The 19,767-nt window shown below is 41.9% G+C and overlaps 1 protein-coding gene across 1 annotated transcript in view; it reads left to right on the top strand.

Annotated features, from left to right (window-relative positions):
• Positions 1-483: 483 nt before the first annotated feature.
• Positions 484-19,767, top strand: part of LOC144520399 (immunoglobulin superfamily member 21-like) — a 52,902-nt gene continuing 33,618 nt past the window's right edge. Inside the window, exon 1 of the mRNA XM_078254080.1 lies at positions 484-577. Within this exon, the coding sequence (XP_078110206.1) occupies positions 484-577 (94 nt within the window). The remainder of the gene's footprint in view (positions 578-19,767) is intronic.

Consider the following 19,767-nt stretch of genomic DNA (forward strand, 5'->3'; position numbering starts at 1 on the left):
GCTGCTGAAGTAGAAGTCACCAAAAATGCTAAGCATCATCCGCATGAAAGAAGCTGGGCTATTACACAGCCCCCTGCGGCATCCTGTTGTACTCGTGCAAACCCAGTGGGGTTGTAAATGCAGTGTACTTCTTCAGCCATGGGGATGTTGTAGAAACCGGATGTCAAGTCCATCATACTGAAGTACATGTTTCCACCCAGGGCTGCCAAGCAGTCAGACTGATGGGGAACATCGGTGCAATTCCTTAAGCTGCCATGCTTTTTCCTTTATCCCCTGTTCCTCCATTTCTGTAAGAGTGTGACGCAACCTCTGGTAATGGGCAGGTGGTACTCTCCAATATGGTAGCTGGAAAGGGCGATCATCCGTAAGCTGAATGGGATGAACAAATCCTTTTGCTTCACCACAGTCCAAAGCATGCTTGGAAAAGACATCATCATAGTATTCAAGTAACTGGACTAACTTCTTCTTTCCTTTATAGTCAGCATGGCAGGAGTCAAGATCTATGTCGCAGAGACCAACAACTTGCAACCTCTGCTTCAGATCTGTCGGACTGGCAGCTTTAGGCTGCCTGTCTGGGGTGGGCTCCTTTACATGATTAGCACCTTGGAAGAATTTTGGTTGTGAGAGTATGTTTTCTTTTAGCATCTTCTGCTCAGCTTCCTCACTGAAAGTACAAGCTATTGAGCCTGAGTCCAATATTCCCTGTGTTTGGAAAACAGTGTTCACATTGACCGGAGCGTAAAACAGCTCATCATATGCTCTGTGTATTCTGCCTATGACTATCGCACCAGCTGGTGCTTCTTTACATGAAGTTTACATGGAGTTTGGACAAAAGCTGGTGATAAGCCAGCGGCTATGGGCCTGGCCACTGAGCGGGAGCGCTTGGAGAGGCTAGGCTTGCCCCCCTGCCATTGTGCACACTATCCAGGGCTGGTGTTAACTACCATCCAATATATCGGCTAAGAGGGGGAGTGATTTATGCGCGCTGGCGGTTTCATTGTCCTGCCTGTCCAGGGGACGGGAGCGTGGCCACTTTACAGCCAAATCCATCATTACACCGAATTATGAGAGTATTACAGTATTTTTTACGCATGGCAGACATGAGACAGACACAGCGGTTGTTTGCTCACTACAGAGAACCCCCACAGGGTGTGGCTCTTTTGGAGCAGCGTCTGTCTCATTGACTTTGTGAAGCAATCACCCAGGTCTATAGCGCGGAGGGAGTGGAACCCCCCCCTCAGAACATTCGGGCGCACTCCACGAGAGAGCTGCATGCATCCGCGGCCTCCTCAGAGGCATGATGTGGCCAACGTTTGCGCAGCGGCTTCCTGGGCATCCTCGTGCCCGTTCATCCGTTTTTCGGGAAAAGTCCAGAACGACTGTCCAAACGACGGCTGTCGACACAAAAAAGTCTAATAAAGCGATATTAACAGCCAAAAACAGGGGGCGCTAATACAAAAAGAGTAGGCCTACTAGGGAGAAAGGTGGATGGGAAAAATTCATAGAGGAGAGACAGCAGAGTTAATTTCACATCAGCAAGAGGTACTGGTAAGTGCCAGGAGCAAGAGGTACTGGTAAGTGCCAGGAGCAGGACACATTATAATAGGCTGCCTTTATCCCTATCTTAGCGAATTGCATAGTCAGCTATCAACATGGGTGTGCATCATGATTATGAAAATGATTGTGCCTTAGTACTGTCAAACTTAACGTGTTAACTGATTTCTGTAGGTTAATTTGAAACATTAAACGTGTTAGAAATGAATCGTGGGTTGACCGTGATTTCAATTCGTTGTATATGAGAGGTTGTAGTGAGCTCACTTTTGCTGCTAGGATGAAGGCTGTGGTATTGAATTAAATGGGAAAACATCAGGCATGCATTCGTACCACTCTAAACGTGCTAACAAACAGGGAAGGGGGCTAAATAATTCACCAAATTTAACCAAAAGTGTAACCAAATAATCCTAGCTTGCACTTTCTGTCTGTCTTCCATCAGAGTGCAGTTTTTCCTTGTCTTTCATATTTGTGTTTACTATTGTGGAACTGGCAAAGACCTGGTGGTTTTTATATATATATAGTTATAAGTTATAGTATATAGTAACTAACACTCTTAGTGTAGTTGTGGTATAGGCCTACAATATATCTAATCCCCATGTTCAGGTACAGCAAGTAGCCTACTTTATCTCTGAAAGTGTTGTCAGTAATACTCTGTACTGTTTTATAATTACAAGTTTGTGTAATTTGGGGTTTCTGTAGCCAGTGACATTTCATTATTTGTATTTTATTTTCAATGCAGATGCAATGACATTTTTTGTTTTTATTTGAAGGCTGAGGCTTCATTAATAAACACAACCCCAATTATCATCATTGGTTTTGAGATGTTACTTGCTGTGAATACCTTGTCTGTATTGTATAGTATCAGGACATCCTGGCTAGTGTCTGTCGCACACGGCTAGGGGCGAATTTGGGAGAAAGTTCAGGGCTGTTTCTTAGCCCCAGTCTGTCCCTGACTCTGGCTCAAATAAATACGGGCGGCCATCCAATTATATCGACCTCATCCACATTGTCGAAATCATTTAAATATTGAGCCATTGCATTGAAAATCTTTTAGATAACAGGAGCCTATAATTTCTGTACAACCGCCATCCTGACCGCCTTTCTCTTGTCTCGCATTCCTCTCTCCACAGCGCTGTCTTCAGACAAGAAGTCACCTCGTGAGATCGATAATGTCAGATATGGAGTTATATTCCTATCTTTATTCAAGAGCACATTCTTTCAATTTGAGAGCATTTCTCACTGATATTACGTTCATATTTTGTAATAATTTCCCTCAAAACCTTGCTCTCACACTCAAATAGTCACTGCTCGTGCTTGGATTTGCTCTGCTTGTGCTCAAACTTTGTGCTTGGACTCAGAAATGTCGTTGCTTAGACAGATTTTCAGACTTTCTCAGCTTTGGCCCTTCTCACACTCAGGCTGATTCTGTGCACTTACAAATCTTCTCTCGGATCTCTCCTACGCGCTCAGATTCTTTTAGTTACAATCCAATCAAAATTCACCAACCAATAGAATGCCAGGTGTAGTGTTGACCAATGAAATGATCCGTGCCCCGCTGAGGGTGCGTTTGTTTTAGGTTAGAACGTCTGTTACTGTAACCAAGTTTATTTACCCCTGTCGTCCATCGCTTTATTATTAGTATAGCTACATCAACAATGTGCACAGAATGGTCGACGCTCGTTCACCTGCACCCATCAGGAAACGGGAGAAAGCTTTGAAATGGGACACATCAAGTTACGTCCACAACTACGAGGGTGAGTAACATAAATTAAGCACGTAGCATATGGCGCTAGCATATAGCCTAGCTTGATGTCCATAAACAAATAGATTTCCTTTATAGTTTAGCTAGATTGAACGACATATCACTGACAGTATGTGTTTATTTACAACTGGTATTAAATGACCCCACTTTGTATTTTTCCTCGTTTGGTTAACCTTGTTCCTGGGGATTTGGCTAATTTCATGTTAGAGCCAGTTAGTAAAACCTAAACTGTAATATAACTGAAAGAACACAATAAACTGGATTGTTTGTATCAGTTTTTGCATCAATGTTATGTGTTGTTCATCAGAATTTAGTCATTATTCCTTCATATAATGAAAATGATGGATTCAAATCAGTCTGTATAAAACATTGTAGTGTTAAGTACAATTTCACCACTATAATAAAAACAGATCTAGAAATTATGTCTTCTTATCTGCTCCTTAAATAGCGGTTATTTTTTTAATTAATGCAAAGAAAATTGAACAGAAAATTAAAAAAAAGTAAAAACTTTGTTTTACTTTCTTTTCTTCCAGTCCACCACTGTTGAGCTGCTGCATCATAGCAGCACAGTGTCTTATCACCAACCCATGAAAGCTAGAAGTCACCGTGCTGCTCCAGATCTACCTACTGTATTGCTGGCTACAGACTACAACCATCTACTCCAGATCTACCTACTGTACGGGTGGCTACAGACTACAGCCATCTGCTCCAGATCTACCTACTGTATTGCTGGCTACAGACTACAACCATCTACTCCAGATCTACCTACTGTATGGCTGGCTACAGACTACAGCCATCTGCTCCAGATCTACCTACTGTAAGGGTGGCTACAGACTACAACCATCTGCTCCAGATCTACCTACTGTATGACTGACTACAGACTACAACCATGTGCAAGTTTTGTTTGTAGTAAACATACCTTGTTTTGACAAGGTAAATTAAAACCATTTAACAACCTGCAAGTGTCCGCTCTGGTAAATTTAATTGTACTGTTTTTTTTTTATAAAGATTACAGAACCTATTTGCCTTGATCAGGGTTTTAATTTGTTGCAAATATGGACATGGCTTTAATAATCTGTATCTTATTGCTCTGAAAAACTACACTGATTTAAGAAATATCAGTAATACTTATCAACATTTATTGAATTGAGTGTATATGTTGGCAAACATTACAGGCACCTATTCATGCAAGCAGAGAACACAATAGTTTGTTCTCTTTTTTATCACTTGGATTATGCAGGTGATGGTGCAGAAACGGGTGAAGTCCTTTGAGGACAGACAGATCCAGCAACTCTTCACTGTTGTCTTTGTATAGTGTGCTCCTATTTAAGACAAATTCATAGACATCAACACATAACATATTAGGTGTACATAGCTTTCTTTAACATCATTACTATCTTACCTTACCTTCTCTGCTTTGGTTTTGTAGACATCACGGTAATTTTCTCTCCCGGGCCTGGTTGTGCACCCTGTGAATTTAAGCAAGATGAATAAATGATAAGTGTATGTAACATGATGTGTGTGTAGTTGTAGTATTTTAATTACAATTACATTATTATCAGACTTGCCAACGTTCTTGGTTTGTGCCACTGCTGCCTGCCCTCTGCACACAGGTGAGTACAAGGGGAACCAATGGGATTTTGTGTTTGGAGTAATGTACTGACTGGAACAACACAGAAGGGTGGTTGTACAACACTGGTCCATGCACACGGTGCAGCTGTGATGCAGCTCAACAGGGGTGCTTTAGCCCCACCTGGAAGAAGGGAAACTGAAACACAATACTTGTTCTTTCTGTTCAGTTTGCTTTGTATTGTTTTCATTAGGGTAAAAATAAATAACTGCTATGTTAAATAGTGTTTTATTATAGTAGTGGAATTGTACTTATAAATTTCTATACAGAGTGATATGAATTTTATTTTTATACTAATGTTATAAGAATTTAGAACAATATCTGAAAAACATACAACAGTGATGTAAAAACTGATACAAACAATCCAGTTTCTTTTGTTTTTCAGTTATATTACAGTTTAGGTTTTACTATTGGCTCTAACATCTCTGAAATTAGCCAAATCCCCAGGAACATGGTTAACCAAACGAGGAAAAAATACAAAGTGGGGTCATTAAATATCAGTTGTAAATACACACAAACTGTCAGTCATATGTTGTTCAATCTAGCTAAACTATAAAGAAAATCTACTTGTTTATGGACATCAAGCTAGGCTAGCGCCATATGCTATGTGCTTAATTTATGTTACTCACCCTCGTAGTTGTGGACGTAACTTGATATGTTCCACTTCAAAGCTTTCTCCCGTTTCCTGATGGGTGAAAGAGCGTTGACCATTCTGTGCACATTGTTGACATATAAAGCAATGGACGACAGGGGTAAATAAACTCGGTTACAGTTGTCCGCAACAGACATTCTAACGTAAAACAAACGCACCCTCAACGGGGCAGGGATCATTTCATTGGTCAACACTACACCTGGCATACTATTGGTTGGGGAATTTTGAAAGGATTGTAACACTAAAAAATCCGAGCGCGCAGGAGCGATCCGAGAGGAGAAGATTTGTAAGTGCGCAGAATCAGCGAGAGTGCGAGGAGAAGGGCCAAAGCTGAGAGCAGAAAATCTGTCTAAGCAACAACATATCTGAGTCCAAGCACAAAGTTTGAGCACAAGCAGAGCAAATCCAAGTGTGAGCAGTAACTATTTGAGTGTGAGAGCAAGGTTTTGAGGGAAATTATTACAAAATCTGAACGTAATATCAGTGAGAAATGCTCTCAAATTGAAAGAATGTGCTCTTGAATAAAGATAGGAATATAACTCCATAGTCAGACACTTTTAGTAACAATCTGAGCCTGTCAGTAGCAAAAATAACCACATTTAGTGTACAAAAAGCAAGGCTGCACAATTGGTAGGTCAGTAATGTAGCTATATGGTCTATTATGACAAAATATTATCCAGCTAACTACACATTGTTGTAATTGCTATTTGTCTGGTAATACACAATGCTAGGGTATTGGTTAAGTTGTACAATGTAGAAGCTATGAATACAATGTATTCTATCTAGAGATTGACACATACATTAGATAATGTTCCATCTGTACACACTGTTTCTTCTTTTATTGCACTGCTGCAAGATGGTAGATAACTTAAGATGACCAGACGGCCCCGGTTTCTGGGGACAGTCCCCGGTTTCGGTGACCATGTCCCCGGCTGGAGCTGTCCCCGGAAATGTCCCCAGTTTTCACTGTGACTGACAGACCCGAAATTGGAATGAAAGAAAGAAAACATTGACCAAACGCGCACCATACACGTGCAGGCTCAAGACAGCCAGAGCAAGTGCTGCTCAGAGCTTAACTTCGGTAAAGTTAGAAAGATATTCACAGATTCCAACTTCCGGGATCAATTACTCTACAGCGAAATGTTATGAAATCACAAACGACGGATCTCGACGCAACACCTTAGGGACCGTCTACAAACTACAACACCGAAAAGAGATACAACAAAAATATTTATTATTTAAATAATTAAATAGAGTCTTCTGCTGGTTATACTACATCACTTTTAAAAAATAGGCATGTGCCTAATTTTGGGGAATATTTTTGCCAAAGAAAATGTAATATATGTCATAATTACAAAGAAGCATGTCTCCAAAACTACTCCACACATAGAAGCCCCCCTGCTGGTTGTTCTACAGCACTTACCTTTCAAAAATAAGCATCATCATAATTTTGGGGAATATTTTTTGCCATAACATTTTTTTTAATATATGTCATAATTACAAAGAAGCATGTCTCCAAAACTACTCCACACATAGAAGCCCCCCTGCTGGTTGTCTGAATTTATTTTCAAAGTGCACCAGATTGATGCATTTAAACGTTAAAATAGACATTTTCTTACAGGGGACCGTGCCCATGGGGGGCTTGTGCCCCAGTGCAGCTCTAGGTCTAGTGACGCCCCTGGGGCAGTGTCCCCGTTTTAAGTTTACAAAGATAAAAACATTACCTGTTTTCGAGGTATTTATGCTTCTGAGCTGAAAATGTCCCCGGATTTTGTCTCAGAAACCTGGTCACCTTAAGATAAATAAGGGACATATTTTTTGTATATTTTAACGCTGTAAATTTCAACAATATGTATTATTAATACATATTGTTACTACTGGCCAAACTATGTACTTTAACTAACACACCAGAGGCCTGTACTACGAATCAAGATCAACATGCCCTGGATTTCTTTCAGTTATCCGGCTTCACTAAACCTAACAACCGCGGTCCCGCATAACCTGTGTCACGACGGTGGTTATCAACTAGTTCAATCAACCCAGGGTTTCCCAATCCAGCAGCGCGTGCGTTCACATAAAAGAGGCGGTGTTTGCGCACCACGACCAAACGCAAACATCTACCAGAGCCGCATATTTTAAACAAGAAGAGCAAACTATAATTCTACATAAATATGAAGAACACAAACACGTTTTACAGGCAAAATGCAGGAAGGAAAGCTGGCAAAAAAAAGCTGACACTGTTTTATGTAAATCACAACGCTTATCCTTAGCGACCCGACCCCGGATAAGCGGATGAAGATGGATGGATGGACAACGCTTATCCTATCAATATCACTTCCAGTGGTGTAGTCTACGTGATTGTAAGCTCCAGGATTTCTATATAGGCTACCCACTTAAAAATGCCCAATGACACGTAACAACATAGGCCATTATATTTTTTGATAAATTTTGAATTGTCATCCGTGCTTTTTTCTTAACATCTATAGGCTGAATAAAGGTATTTTTACTGTAAATTGGTGCATTAAAGTGTATCGGAATGCAGGAAATGAAGTCGTTGATGCTTAAAACGCTTAAAAAATCGAAATCTTTCATAAAGATACCCATCAGTGAATGTTAACGGGGTTGTCGGTCTCTAAATGTTTTAACTTTTATGAGCGTAGCCCTCTCACCCCCCACTCTCTCTCTCTCTCTGCGCGCTGAGTTCCACCTGATCTTCTAAGAACGGTGACGCCGTTATCAACCGAGTATTGATTGGTCAGTAGGCGGTGCTTTAACGCTGGTTGATCTCTAATCTCCAACATAACCTGCTCCCGACCAGGTTAGGTGTTCAGCATGAGTTACCACGGCGATTGAACCCGATAACAACTAATCCACCTTCGTGGTACAGAAAACCCTGGGTTGAACCTGAAGTTAGCTCGTTAACGCCAAATCTTGCTTCAGTAATACAGGCCTCAGGCCCTTGACAAATACTTTGTTTAGTGATCATTATTGTTTGATGTGATGTGCATGGCTGGTGAAGCACAGGTCCTGGTGGCTGCCCTGGACCATCTTGGCAGATTACCCAAGGGAAAAGCAGATGGATCATTCGAGTATATTCAACATGAAGCCATATTGTACTTTACACATGTAGTAAACGTGGAGGTAGGGATCTAGAAGGTGTGATCAATAATATTCCAGAAAAAAGTGTTCTAGTATTGATTATGAAAGGTAGACAAATATTCCTAGAGTCCAAAGGCTTTATTAAAAATTATTTATTTTTGAGCTAAATTCAAACAGTTTTTTATGATCTAATAAGGTACTTCAAGCTTTACAATAAGTCAAGGAAGTGAAGGACTACAGCCACATCCCAGCCCTTCAAAGAGCTGTCCTGTAGAAAAGGCTGTCGTCCAGACTGGAGCGGTGGGCCATCAGTGAGCTCATAGCAGATGATCCCAGGCGTCCAGGAGTTGTGTGATATTCCTGCACCACCCTCAGAAGTGTTGTTGCAGACACAAGTCAGCAGACAAATACGGCTTAGGTGAAACTGAGTATGTGAAATATAATCATAACCCATTACTCAGTATGTTTGTGTATTGTTGGTGATGAAAAACTGATCCTGACCTGTGATGTACTGCAAATAATGACTGACACTGAGTTCCAGCTACTTCTACCACCAGGGCCCCAGCAAAATACGTTCAAATATCCATTATGTATGTGAAGTTTTATATTGACTAAAAATAAAGCATTATAATAGTTTCAAACTTATTTCCTGTATTATATAATGAACCAAACAGACAAGGGTGAATGTAAAAAAAAGTGTTTACAAATTTACAAATTACAGGACAGTATACTTATGGAGCTAGTATACTAGTATAGTAGGATATACTTACATACAATGGACTTAGAAACTACAAGTACACAAATGAAAATAAACTTAAGAAAAAGGCTATTGTAAGTGTTATTTGAGTATCTCAGCAAAATATGATCAATACATACTGTGGTGGAAGTTTTCGATGCAGCAGGTGTAGATGTTTTAAAATAGGAAGGTGAAACAAAATAAGGACAGTAGAAGACTAAACCAAGTTAGGTTTTTGTATTTTATTATAAACTTGCAAGTTTACAAGGAAGCACACAGTTCACAAAAGGCACGCAGCGCTTAAGTGAAAGGTCTGTTCCACGAATAAGAAAAAGCACACAGTATATATGCATCTCCAGTGAGATAGAAATACATGCCCCCTTTCTAAACATGACTCAACATTTCTTACAATCAAACATAGTCAGACTTTCAGGAGCCACTTCACTTCTTCCCCTCTGTACCACTTTCTACCCATAAAGTTTAGACATCTCGTTTATCTCAACTATGTGAGAAGTCTCAACTATCCAGGGAGAAATAACAGATAGGGGCTACAAGGTCACCCTAAACTATCTGTTCAGCGTACACATTACGTTCCCAGACTTTGTGGCTCTTACTTTCAACATGTGAGAATAAGAAAAACTCCCTTCCAGTATTGTGAGAGAAACAGTAAAAGAAATTATACAAATAATATAGAGAATCATGCTTAAATGTAAATTTGCCATCACAATACTCTATTGGTCTATACCCTGGCTGTTTGAAGCCTTACAACACATAGTGTTTCCGCCACAGAGAGACTGAAGGCTCCTCTCCCTCTGCTGCTACCATGTCCTCCTGGTTGGTCTGCCTGCTACCTGATGTGAGCTGTGATAGAAAATTATAACTAAGTTCTTTACACAAATCAAATGGTAACAAAGTTCTTATTGATAACTGCAGCTTCTAAGCTTGGGTGATTTACAATTAAAATAACTTGCTTTTAAGTAGCCATTAGCAATGTGTAGGCTTTAAAAACACTATGAACACTTTATGTACCCTATTGTATTCTGTATTCCTGTATTGTATTTAATGTGAAACTATATATTGTCCTTCACGCTTATGCTTTTCTTGGCCAGGTCGCCGTTGATCATTCTTGTTGTCTTGTAATGTCATCCTCTTGACTGTAAATGTAGCTATTAATACTAAGTTTGTTTTTATGCTATGCTATAATATTGCACATAACTATGAAGATTAACCAGTTAAGCAGTGCTAACACTGCATATGTACTGTATGTGTCAACCTCTAGATAGAATACATTATATTCACAGCTTCTACATTGTACAACTTAACCAATACCCTAGCATTGTGTATTATCAGACCAATATCAAACCACAACAATGTGTAGTTAACTGGATAATAATTTGTCATAATAGACCATATAGCTATGTTACTGACCTAACGTTACCTGGGACAGCATCGTAGCTCTGCTCGGGGTCCTGCACGTCCCACAATGTTTCATTGTTCTACAGAGAGAAGACGATAATACAGCTCCATTGAGTAAGGCCTCACTAAGCCTACATGATTCCCATGGTAAATTAGCTCAGTAACGTAGCCACACGTTTTAGATAACGTTAAATGCTAACTTAAACAGCTTTACTAGCTAGCTAGTAACTTAACACAACAAAACAACAAACGTCTAGTTACGATGCTTGCAACGTAGATCACAAACAATATACAGTGGGGAGAACAAGTATTTGATACACTTCCGATTTTGCAGATTTTCCTACTTACAAAGCATGTAGAGGTCTGTAATTTTTATCATAGGTACACTTCAACTGTGAGAGACGGAATCTAAAAAAAATCCAGAAAATCCCATTGTATGATTTTTAAATAATTAATTTGCATTTTATTGCATGACATAAATATTTGATCACCTACCAACCAGTAAGAATTCCGGCTCTCACAGACCTGTTAGTTTTTCTTTAAGAAGCTCTCCTGATCTCCACTCATTACCTATATTAACTGCACCTGTTTGAACTTGTTACCTGTATAACAGAAAACCGGTCCACACACTCAATCAAACAGACTCCAACTTCTCCACAATGGCCAAGACCAGAGAGCTGTGTAAGGACATCAGGGATGAAATTTTAGACCTGCACAAGGCTGGGATGGGCTACAGGACAATAGGCAAGCAGCTTGGTGAGAAGGCAACAACTGTTGCTGCAATTATTAGAAAATGGAAGAAGTTCAAGATGATGGTCAATCTCCCTCAGTCTGGGGCTCCATGCAAGATCTCACCTCCTGGGGCATCAATGATCATGAGGAAGGTGAGGGATCAGCCCAGAACTACACGGCAGGACCTGGTCAATGACCTGAAGAGAGCTGGGACCACAGTCTCAAAGAAAACCATTAGTAACACACTACGCCATCATGGATTAAAATCCTGCAGCGCAAGCAAGGTCCCCCTGCTCAAGCCAGCGCATGTCCAGGCCCGTCTGAAGTTTGTCAATGACCATCTGGATGATCCAGAAGAGGAATGGGAGAAGGTCATGTGGTCTGATGAGATAAAAATAGAGCTTTTTGGTCTAAACTCCACTCGCCGTGTTTGGAGGAAGAAGAAGGATGAGTACAACCCCAAGAACACCATCCCAACCATGAAGCATGGAGGTGGAAATATCATTCTTTGGGGATGCTTTTCTGCAAAGGTGACAGGACGACTGCACCGTATGGATGGGGCCATGTATCGCGAGATCTTGGCCAACAACTTCCTTCCCTCAGTAAGAGCACTGATAATGGGTCGTGGCTGGGTCTTCCAGCATGACAACGACCCAAAACACACAGCCAGGACAACTAAGGAGTGGCTCCGTAAGAAGCATCTCAAGGTCCTGGAGTGGCCTAGCCAGTCTCCAGACCTGAACCTAATAGAAAATCTTTGGAGCTGAAAGTCCGTATTGCCCAGCGACAGCCCCGAAACCTGAAGGATCTGGAGAAGGTCTGTATGGAGGAGTGGGCCAAAATCCCTGCTGCAGTGTGTGCAAACCTGGTCAAGAACTACAGGAAACGTATGATCTCTGTAATTGCAAACAAAGGTTTCTGTACCAAATATTAAGTTCTGCTTTTCTGATGTATCAAATACTTATGTCATGCAATAAAATGCAAATTAATTACTTAAAAATACTTAATGACCACGCTGCTCATAGGCCATTATATTTTGATAAATTTTGAGTGTCATCCGTGCTTTTTTCTTAACATCTTATAGGCTGAATAAAGGTATTTTTACTGTAAATTGCGCATTAAAGTGTATCGGAAATGCAGGAAATGCAGTCGTTGATGCTTAAAACGGCTTAAAATCGAAATCTTTCATAAAGATACCCATCAGTGAAATGTTAACGTTGTGTCGGTCTCTACGTGTTTTCAACTTTTATGAGCGTAGCCCTCTCACCCCCCACTCTCTCTCTCTCTCTGCGCGCTGAGTTCCACCTGATCTTCTAAGAACGGTGACGCCGTTATCAACCGAGTATTGATTGGTCAGTAGGCGGTGCTTAACGCTGGTTGATCTCTAATCTCAACATAACCTGCTCCCCAATTAGGTTAGGTGTTCAGCATGAGTTACCACGGCATTGAACCCGATAACAACTAATCCACCTTCAGTGGGTACAGAAAACCCTGCTGAACCTGAAGTTAGCTCGTTAACGCCAAATCTTGCTTCAGAATACAGGCCTCAGGCCCTGACAAATACTTTGTTTAGTGATCATTATTGTTTGATGATGTGCATGACTGGTGAAGCACAGGTCCTGGTGGCTGCCCTGGACCATCTTGGCAGATTACCCAAGGGAAAAGCAGATCAGGATCGACTGGAGTATATTCACCATGATGAAGCCATATTGTACTTTACACATGTAGTAAACGTGGAGGTAGGGATCTAGAAGGTGTGATCAATAATATTCCAGAAAAAAGTGTTCTAGTATTGATTATGAAAGGTAGACAAATATTCCTAGAGTCCAAAGGCTTTATTACAAAATTTGATTTAGTTTGAGCTAAATTCAAACAGTTTTTATCATCTAATAAGGTACTTCAAGCTTTACAATAAGTCAAGTGAAATGAAGGACTGATGCCACATCCTGTGCCCTTCAAAGAGCTGTCCCAGAAAAGGCTGTCGTCCCAGACTGGAGCGGTGGGCCATCAGTGAGCTCATAGCAGATGGTCCCAGGCGTCCAGGAGTTGTGTGATATTCCTGCACCACCCTCAGAAGTGCTGTTGCAGACACAAGTCAGCAGACAAATACGGCTTAGGTGAAACTGAGTATGTGAAATATAATCATAACCCATTACTCAGTATGTTTGTGTGTATTGTTGGTGATGAAAAACTGATCCTGACCTGTGATGTACTGCAAATGATGGCTGACACTGAGTTCCAGCTTCTTCTACCACCAGGGCCCCAGCAAAATACGTTCAGCCATCCATTATGTATGTGAAGTTTCTATATTGACTAAAAATAAAGCATTATAATGGTTTCAAACTTATTTCCTGTATTATGTATAATGAACCAAAACAGACAAGGGTGAATGTAAATGAAGTGTTTACAAATTTATAAATTCGAGGACAAGTATACTTACGGAGCTAGTATACTAGTATAGTAGGATATACTGACATACAATGGACTTAGAAACTACAAGTACACAAATGAAAATAAACTCTAAGAAAAAGGCTATTGTAGGAGTGTTATTTGAGTATCTCAGCAAAATATGATCAATACACATACTGTGGTGGAAGTTTTTCGTGCAGCAGGTGTAGATGTTTTAAAAATAGGAAGGTGAGAGCAAAATAAGGACAGTCGAAGACTAAAGCCAAGTTAGGTTTTTTGTATTTTATTATAAACTTGCAAGCTTTACAAGGAAGCCACACAGTTCACAAAAAGGGCACGCGGCGCTTATGAGTGAGTCTGTTCCGCGAATAAGAAAAAAGACACACAGTATATATGCATCTCCAGTGCGATAGAAATCACATGCTTTCTAAACGCTGACTCAGCATTTCTTACAATCAAACATAGTCAGATCTCCCTTCAGGAGCCACTTTCCACTTCTTCCCCTCTGTACCACTCTTTCTACCCATAAAGCTTTAGACATCTCGCTTTATCCTTTCAACTATGTGAGAGAAGTCCTCAACTATCCAGGAGAAATAACAGATAGGGAGCTACGAGGTCACCCTTTAAACTATCTGTTCAGCGTACACATTACGTTCCTACAGACTTTGTGGTATCCTGCACTTTTCAACATGTGAGAATAAGAAAAACTCCCTTCCAGTATTGTGAGGAGAAACAGTAAAAGAAATTATACAAAATAATATAGAGAATCCATGCTTAAATGTAAATTTGCCATCACAATACTCTTATTGGTCTATACCCTGGCTGTTTGAAGCCTTACAACACATAGTGTTTCCACCACAGAGAGACTGGAAGGCTCCTCCTCCTCTGCTGCTGCACGTGTCCCTCCTGGCTGAAGTCTGCCTGCACTACCTGATGTGAGCCAGATAGAAAACTAGTAACTAAGTTCCTTACACTAAATCAAATGGTAACAAAAGTTCTTATTTCTGGGTTTCTGCAGCTTCTTAAGCTTGGGTGATTTACAATTAAAATAACTTGCTTTTAAGTAGCCATTAGCAATGTGTAGGCTTTAAAAACACTATCTGAACACTTTATGTACCCTATTGTATTCCTGTATTCCTGTAGTATTGTATTTTAATGTGAAACTATATATTGTCCTTCACGCTTATGCTTTTCTTGGCCAGGTCGCCAGTTGATCATTCTTGTAATGTCATCCTCTTGACTGTAAATGTAGCTATGTACTAGGTTGTTTTTATGCTATGCTATAATATTGCACATAACTATGAAGATTAACCAGTTAAGCAGTGCTAACACTGCATATGTGCTGTATGTGTCCTCCTCTAGATAGAATACATTATATTCACAGCTTCTACATTGTATAGCTTAACCAATACCCTAGCATTGTGTATTTGTTATCAGACCAATATCAAACCACAACAATGTGTAGTTAACTGGATAGCTAATTTGTCATAATAGGCCATATAGCTATGTTGCTGACCTAACGTTACCTGGGACAGCATCATGGCTCTGCTAACGAGTCCTGCACGCCCCACAATGTTTCATTGTTCTACAGAGAAGACAATAATACAGCTCCATTGAGTAAGGCCTCACTAAGCCTACATGATTCCCATGGCAAATTAGCTCGAGTAACGTAGCCACACGTTTTAGATAACGTTAAATGCTAACTTAAACAGCTTTACTAGCTAGCTAGTAACTTAACACAACAAAAGCAACAAACGCGTCTAGTTACGATGCTTGCGTAGATCACAAACAATATACAGTGGGGAGAACAAGTATTTGATACACTGCCGATTTTGCAGGTTTTCCTACTTACAAAGCATGTAGAGGTCTGTAATTTTTATCATAGGTACACTTCAACTGTGAGAGACGGAATCTAAAACAAAAATCCAGAAAATCACATTGTATGATTTTTAAATAATTAATTGCATTTTATTGCATGACATAAAGTATTTGATCACCTACCAACCAGTAAGAATTCCGGCTCTCACAGACCTGTTAGTTTTTCTTTAGAAGCTCTCCTGTTCTCCACTCATTACCTGTATTAACTGCACCTGTTTGAACTTGTTACCTGTATAAAGACACCTGTCCACACACTCAATCAAACAGACTCCAACCTCTCCACAATGGCCAAGACCAGAGAGCTGTGTAAGGACATCAGGGATGAAAATTGTAGACCTGCACAAGGCTGGGATGGGCTACAGGGACAATAGGCAAGCAGCTTGGTGAGAAGGCAACAACTGTTGGCGCAATTATTAGAAAATGGAAGAAGTTCAAGATGACGGTCCAATCTCCCTCGGTCTGGGGCTCCATGCAAGATCTCACCTCGTGGGGCATCAATGATCATGAGGAAGGTGAGGGATCAGCCCAGAACTACAGGGCAGGACCTGGTCAATGACCTGAAGAGAGCTGGGACCACAGTCTCAAAGAAAACCATTAGTAACACACTACGCCGTCATGGATTAAAATCCTGCAGCGCACGCAAGAGTCCCCCTGCTCAAGCCAGCGCATGTCAGGCCCGTCTGAAGTTTGCCAATGACCATCTGGATGATCCAGAGGAGGAATGGGAGAAGGTCATGTGGTCTGATGAGACAAAAATAGAGCTTTTGGTCTAAACTCCACTCGCCGTGTTTGGAGGAAGAAGAAGGATGAGTACAACCCCAAGAACACCATCCCAACCGTGAAGCATGGAGGTGGAAACATCATTCTTTGGGGATGCTTTTTCTGCAAAGGTGACAGGGACGACTGCACCGTATTGAGGGGAGGATGGATGGGGCCATGTATCGCGAGATCTTGGCCAACAACTTCCTTCCCTCAGTAAGAGCACTGATAATGGGTCGTGGCTGGGTCTTCCAGCATGACAACGACCCAAAACACACAGCCAGGACAACTAAGGAGTGGCTCCGTAAGAAGCATCTCAAGGTCCTGGAGTGGCCTAGCCAGTCTCCAGACCTGAACCTAATAGAAAATCTTTGGAGCTGAAAGTCCGTATTGCCCAGCGACAGCCCCGAAACCTGAAGGATCTGGAGAAGGTCTGTATGGAGGAGTGGGCCAAAATCCCTGCTGCAGTGTGTGCAAACCTGGTCAAGAACTACAGGAAACGTATGATCTCTGTAATTGCAAACAAAGGTTTCTGTACCAAATATTAAGTTCTGCTTTTCTGATGTATCAAATACTTATGTCATGCAATAAAATGCAAATTAATTACTTAAAAATCATATAATGCGATTTTCTGGATTTTGTTGATGTTTTAGATTCCGTCACTCACAGTTGAAGAGTACCTATGATAAAAAATTACAGACTTCTACATGCTTTGTAAGTAGGAAAATCTGCAAAATCGGCAGTGTATCAAATACTTGTTCTCCCCACTGTATATATCAATAGATCAATACATTCACTTTATTAATCTTGTAGGAATCCGCTGTGGAGTGGCTTGTGTGTCCTCCAGACTCAAAGTCTACGTTAGCTTAGCTGCACTGAGCTGTCACTCAAACTTACCCTAAAACTCATTAGCCAATGGGGACGCACCCCTGTAAGACCCGCCCACGCGAGATGTTTGTGTCAGAATTGAAAACAAAGACTTTAGTAGCGCAAACAAGAAAGCTGGGAGCAAAACTGCAAATGTGATGGAGAGAGCAAAAGACTGATCATTGAGCAAGAAGTCAAGGGAATCATAAACAAAAGGACATAATATCAAACAAATAAAATACCAATAGTTTACAACTACACAAATGTTTTTTTTGCAAGTTTTAAGTTATACATTTGAGGTGACCATTTTTTTTTGCTTTAATAAGTGTTTTTTGTTTGATACTTGAGAGGTTTTGCTTGGAATTAAAGTCACAAAAATAATTCCTTATTCCTCCCATAAGGACCATCTCAGTCTACCTTGAGGCTATTTGAATTTAGTGTGAGCTCTTCTGACAACTAATTTTGTATTGTTTAGACCAGACATTTGTAGCATTTACTCCTCCCTCATTATATATATATACAGGAATTTTAGGAAACAATTTAACCTACTTCTGCAAAATAGTAATGATAAAATAACTGTTGAATCTTTTGATGTTTTTATTTTTTGCAAAAAATTATAGATAGTAGTATCGATAAGGGACCAGACAAAGAATGGTTCAAAAATCCTATGAAAAATCGAGGAAGGAATGAAGTGACCCTGCCCGGAGGAAGCCCGGGGCCCCCGTCTGGAGCCAGGCCCAGATGGAGGGCTCGTCAGCGAGCGTCTGGTGGCCGGGTTTGCCACGGAGCCCGGCCGGGCACAGCCCGAAAAAGCTACGTGGCGGACATCCCTCCATCCCATGGGCCCACCACCTGTGGGAGGAACCGCTGGGGTCGGGTGCGCTGCCACATGGGTGGCAGTGAAGGTCAGGGGCCTCGACGGACCAGACCCGGGCAGCAGAGGCTGGCTCTGGGGACGTGGAATGTCACCTCTCTGTGGGGGAAGGAGCCGGAACTTGTGCAGGAGGTGGAGCGCTACCGGTTAGATCTGGTGGGGCTTACCTCTACGCACAGTCTTGGTTCTGGAACCATACTCCTGGATAGGGGTTGGACTCTTTTTCTTCTCCGGAGTTGCCCAGGGTGTGAGGCGCCGGGCGGGTGTGGGGATACTCACAAGCCCCCGGCTGGCGCCGCTACGTTGGAGTTTAACCCGGTGGGACGAGAGGGTCGCCTCCCTACGCCTGCGGGTTGTGGGGGGAAAACTCTGACTGTTGTTTGTGCATATGCACCAAACAAGAGTTCAGAGTATTCGGCCTTCTTGGAGACCTTGAGTGGAGTCCTGCATGGGGCTCAGTCGGGGACTCCATAGTTCTGCTGGGGGGACTTCAACGCGCACGTGGGTAATGATGGAGACACATGGAGAGCGTGATTGGGAGGAACGGCCTCCCTGATCTAAACCAGAGTGGTTGTTTGTTGTTGGACTTCTGTGCTAGTCATGGATTGTCTATAACGAACACCATGTTCGAACATAGGGATGCTCATAAGTGTACTTGGTACCAGAGCACCCTAGGCCAAAGGTCAATGATCGATTTTATAATCGTTTCATCTGATCTGAGGCCATATGTTTTGGACACTCGGGTGAAGAGAGGGGCGGAGCTGTCAACCGATCACCATCTGGTGGTGAGTTGGGTCAGGGGGTGGGGGAAGACTCTGGACAGACCTGGTAAGCCCAAGCGGGTAGTGCGGGTAAATTGGGAACGTCTGGAGGAGGCCCCTGTCCGACAGACTTTCAACTCACACCTCCGGCGGAGCTTTTCGTGCATCCCTGTGGAGGCTGGGGGCATTGAACCCGAGTGGACAATGTTCAAAGTTTCCATTGCTGAAGCTGCGGTGAGGAGCTGTGGTCTTAGGGTCTTAGGTGCCTCAAGGGGCGGTAACCCACGAACACCGTGGTGGACACCGGTGGTCAGGGAAGCCGTCCGACTGAAGAAGGAGTCTTTCCGGGATATGTTATCCCAGGCGACTCCGGAGGCAGTTGCAAGGTACCGAAGGGCCCGAAGGGCTGCAGCCTCTGCCGTGAAAGAGGCAAAGCAGCGTGTGTGGGAGAAGTTCGGAGAAGACATGGAGAAGGACTTTCGGTCGGCACCAAGGTACTTCTGGAAAACCGTTCGCCACCTCAGGAGGGAGCGGGGAACCATCCAAGCTGTGTACAGTAAGGATGGGGCGCTGTTGACCTCAACTGAGGGAGGTAATAGGGCGGTGGAAGGAGCACTTTGAGGAACTCCTAAATCCGA

The sequence above is a fragment of the Sander vitreus genome, chromosome 7 (genome assembly GCF_031162955.1).
Source record: "Sander vitreus isolate 19-12246 chromosome 7, sanVit1, whole genome shotgun sequence".
Taxonomy (NCBI): domain Eukaryota; kingdom Metazoa; phylum Chordata; class Actinopteri; order Perciformes; family Percidae; genus Sander; species Sander vitreus.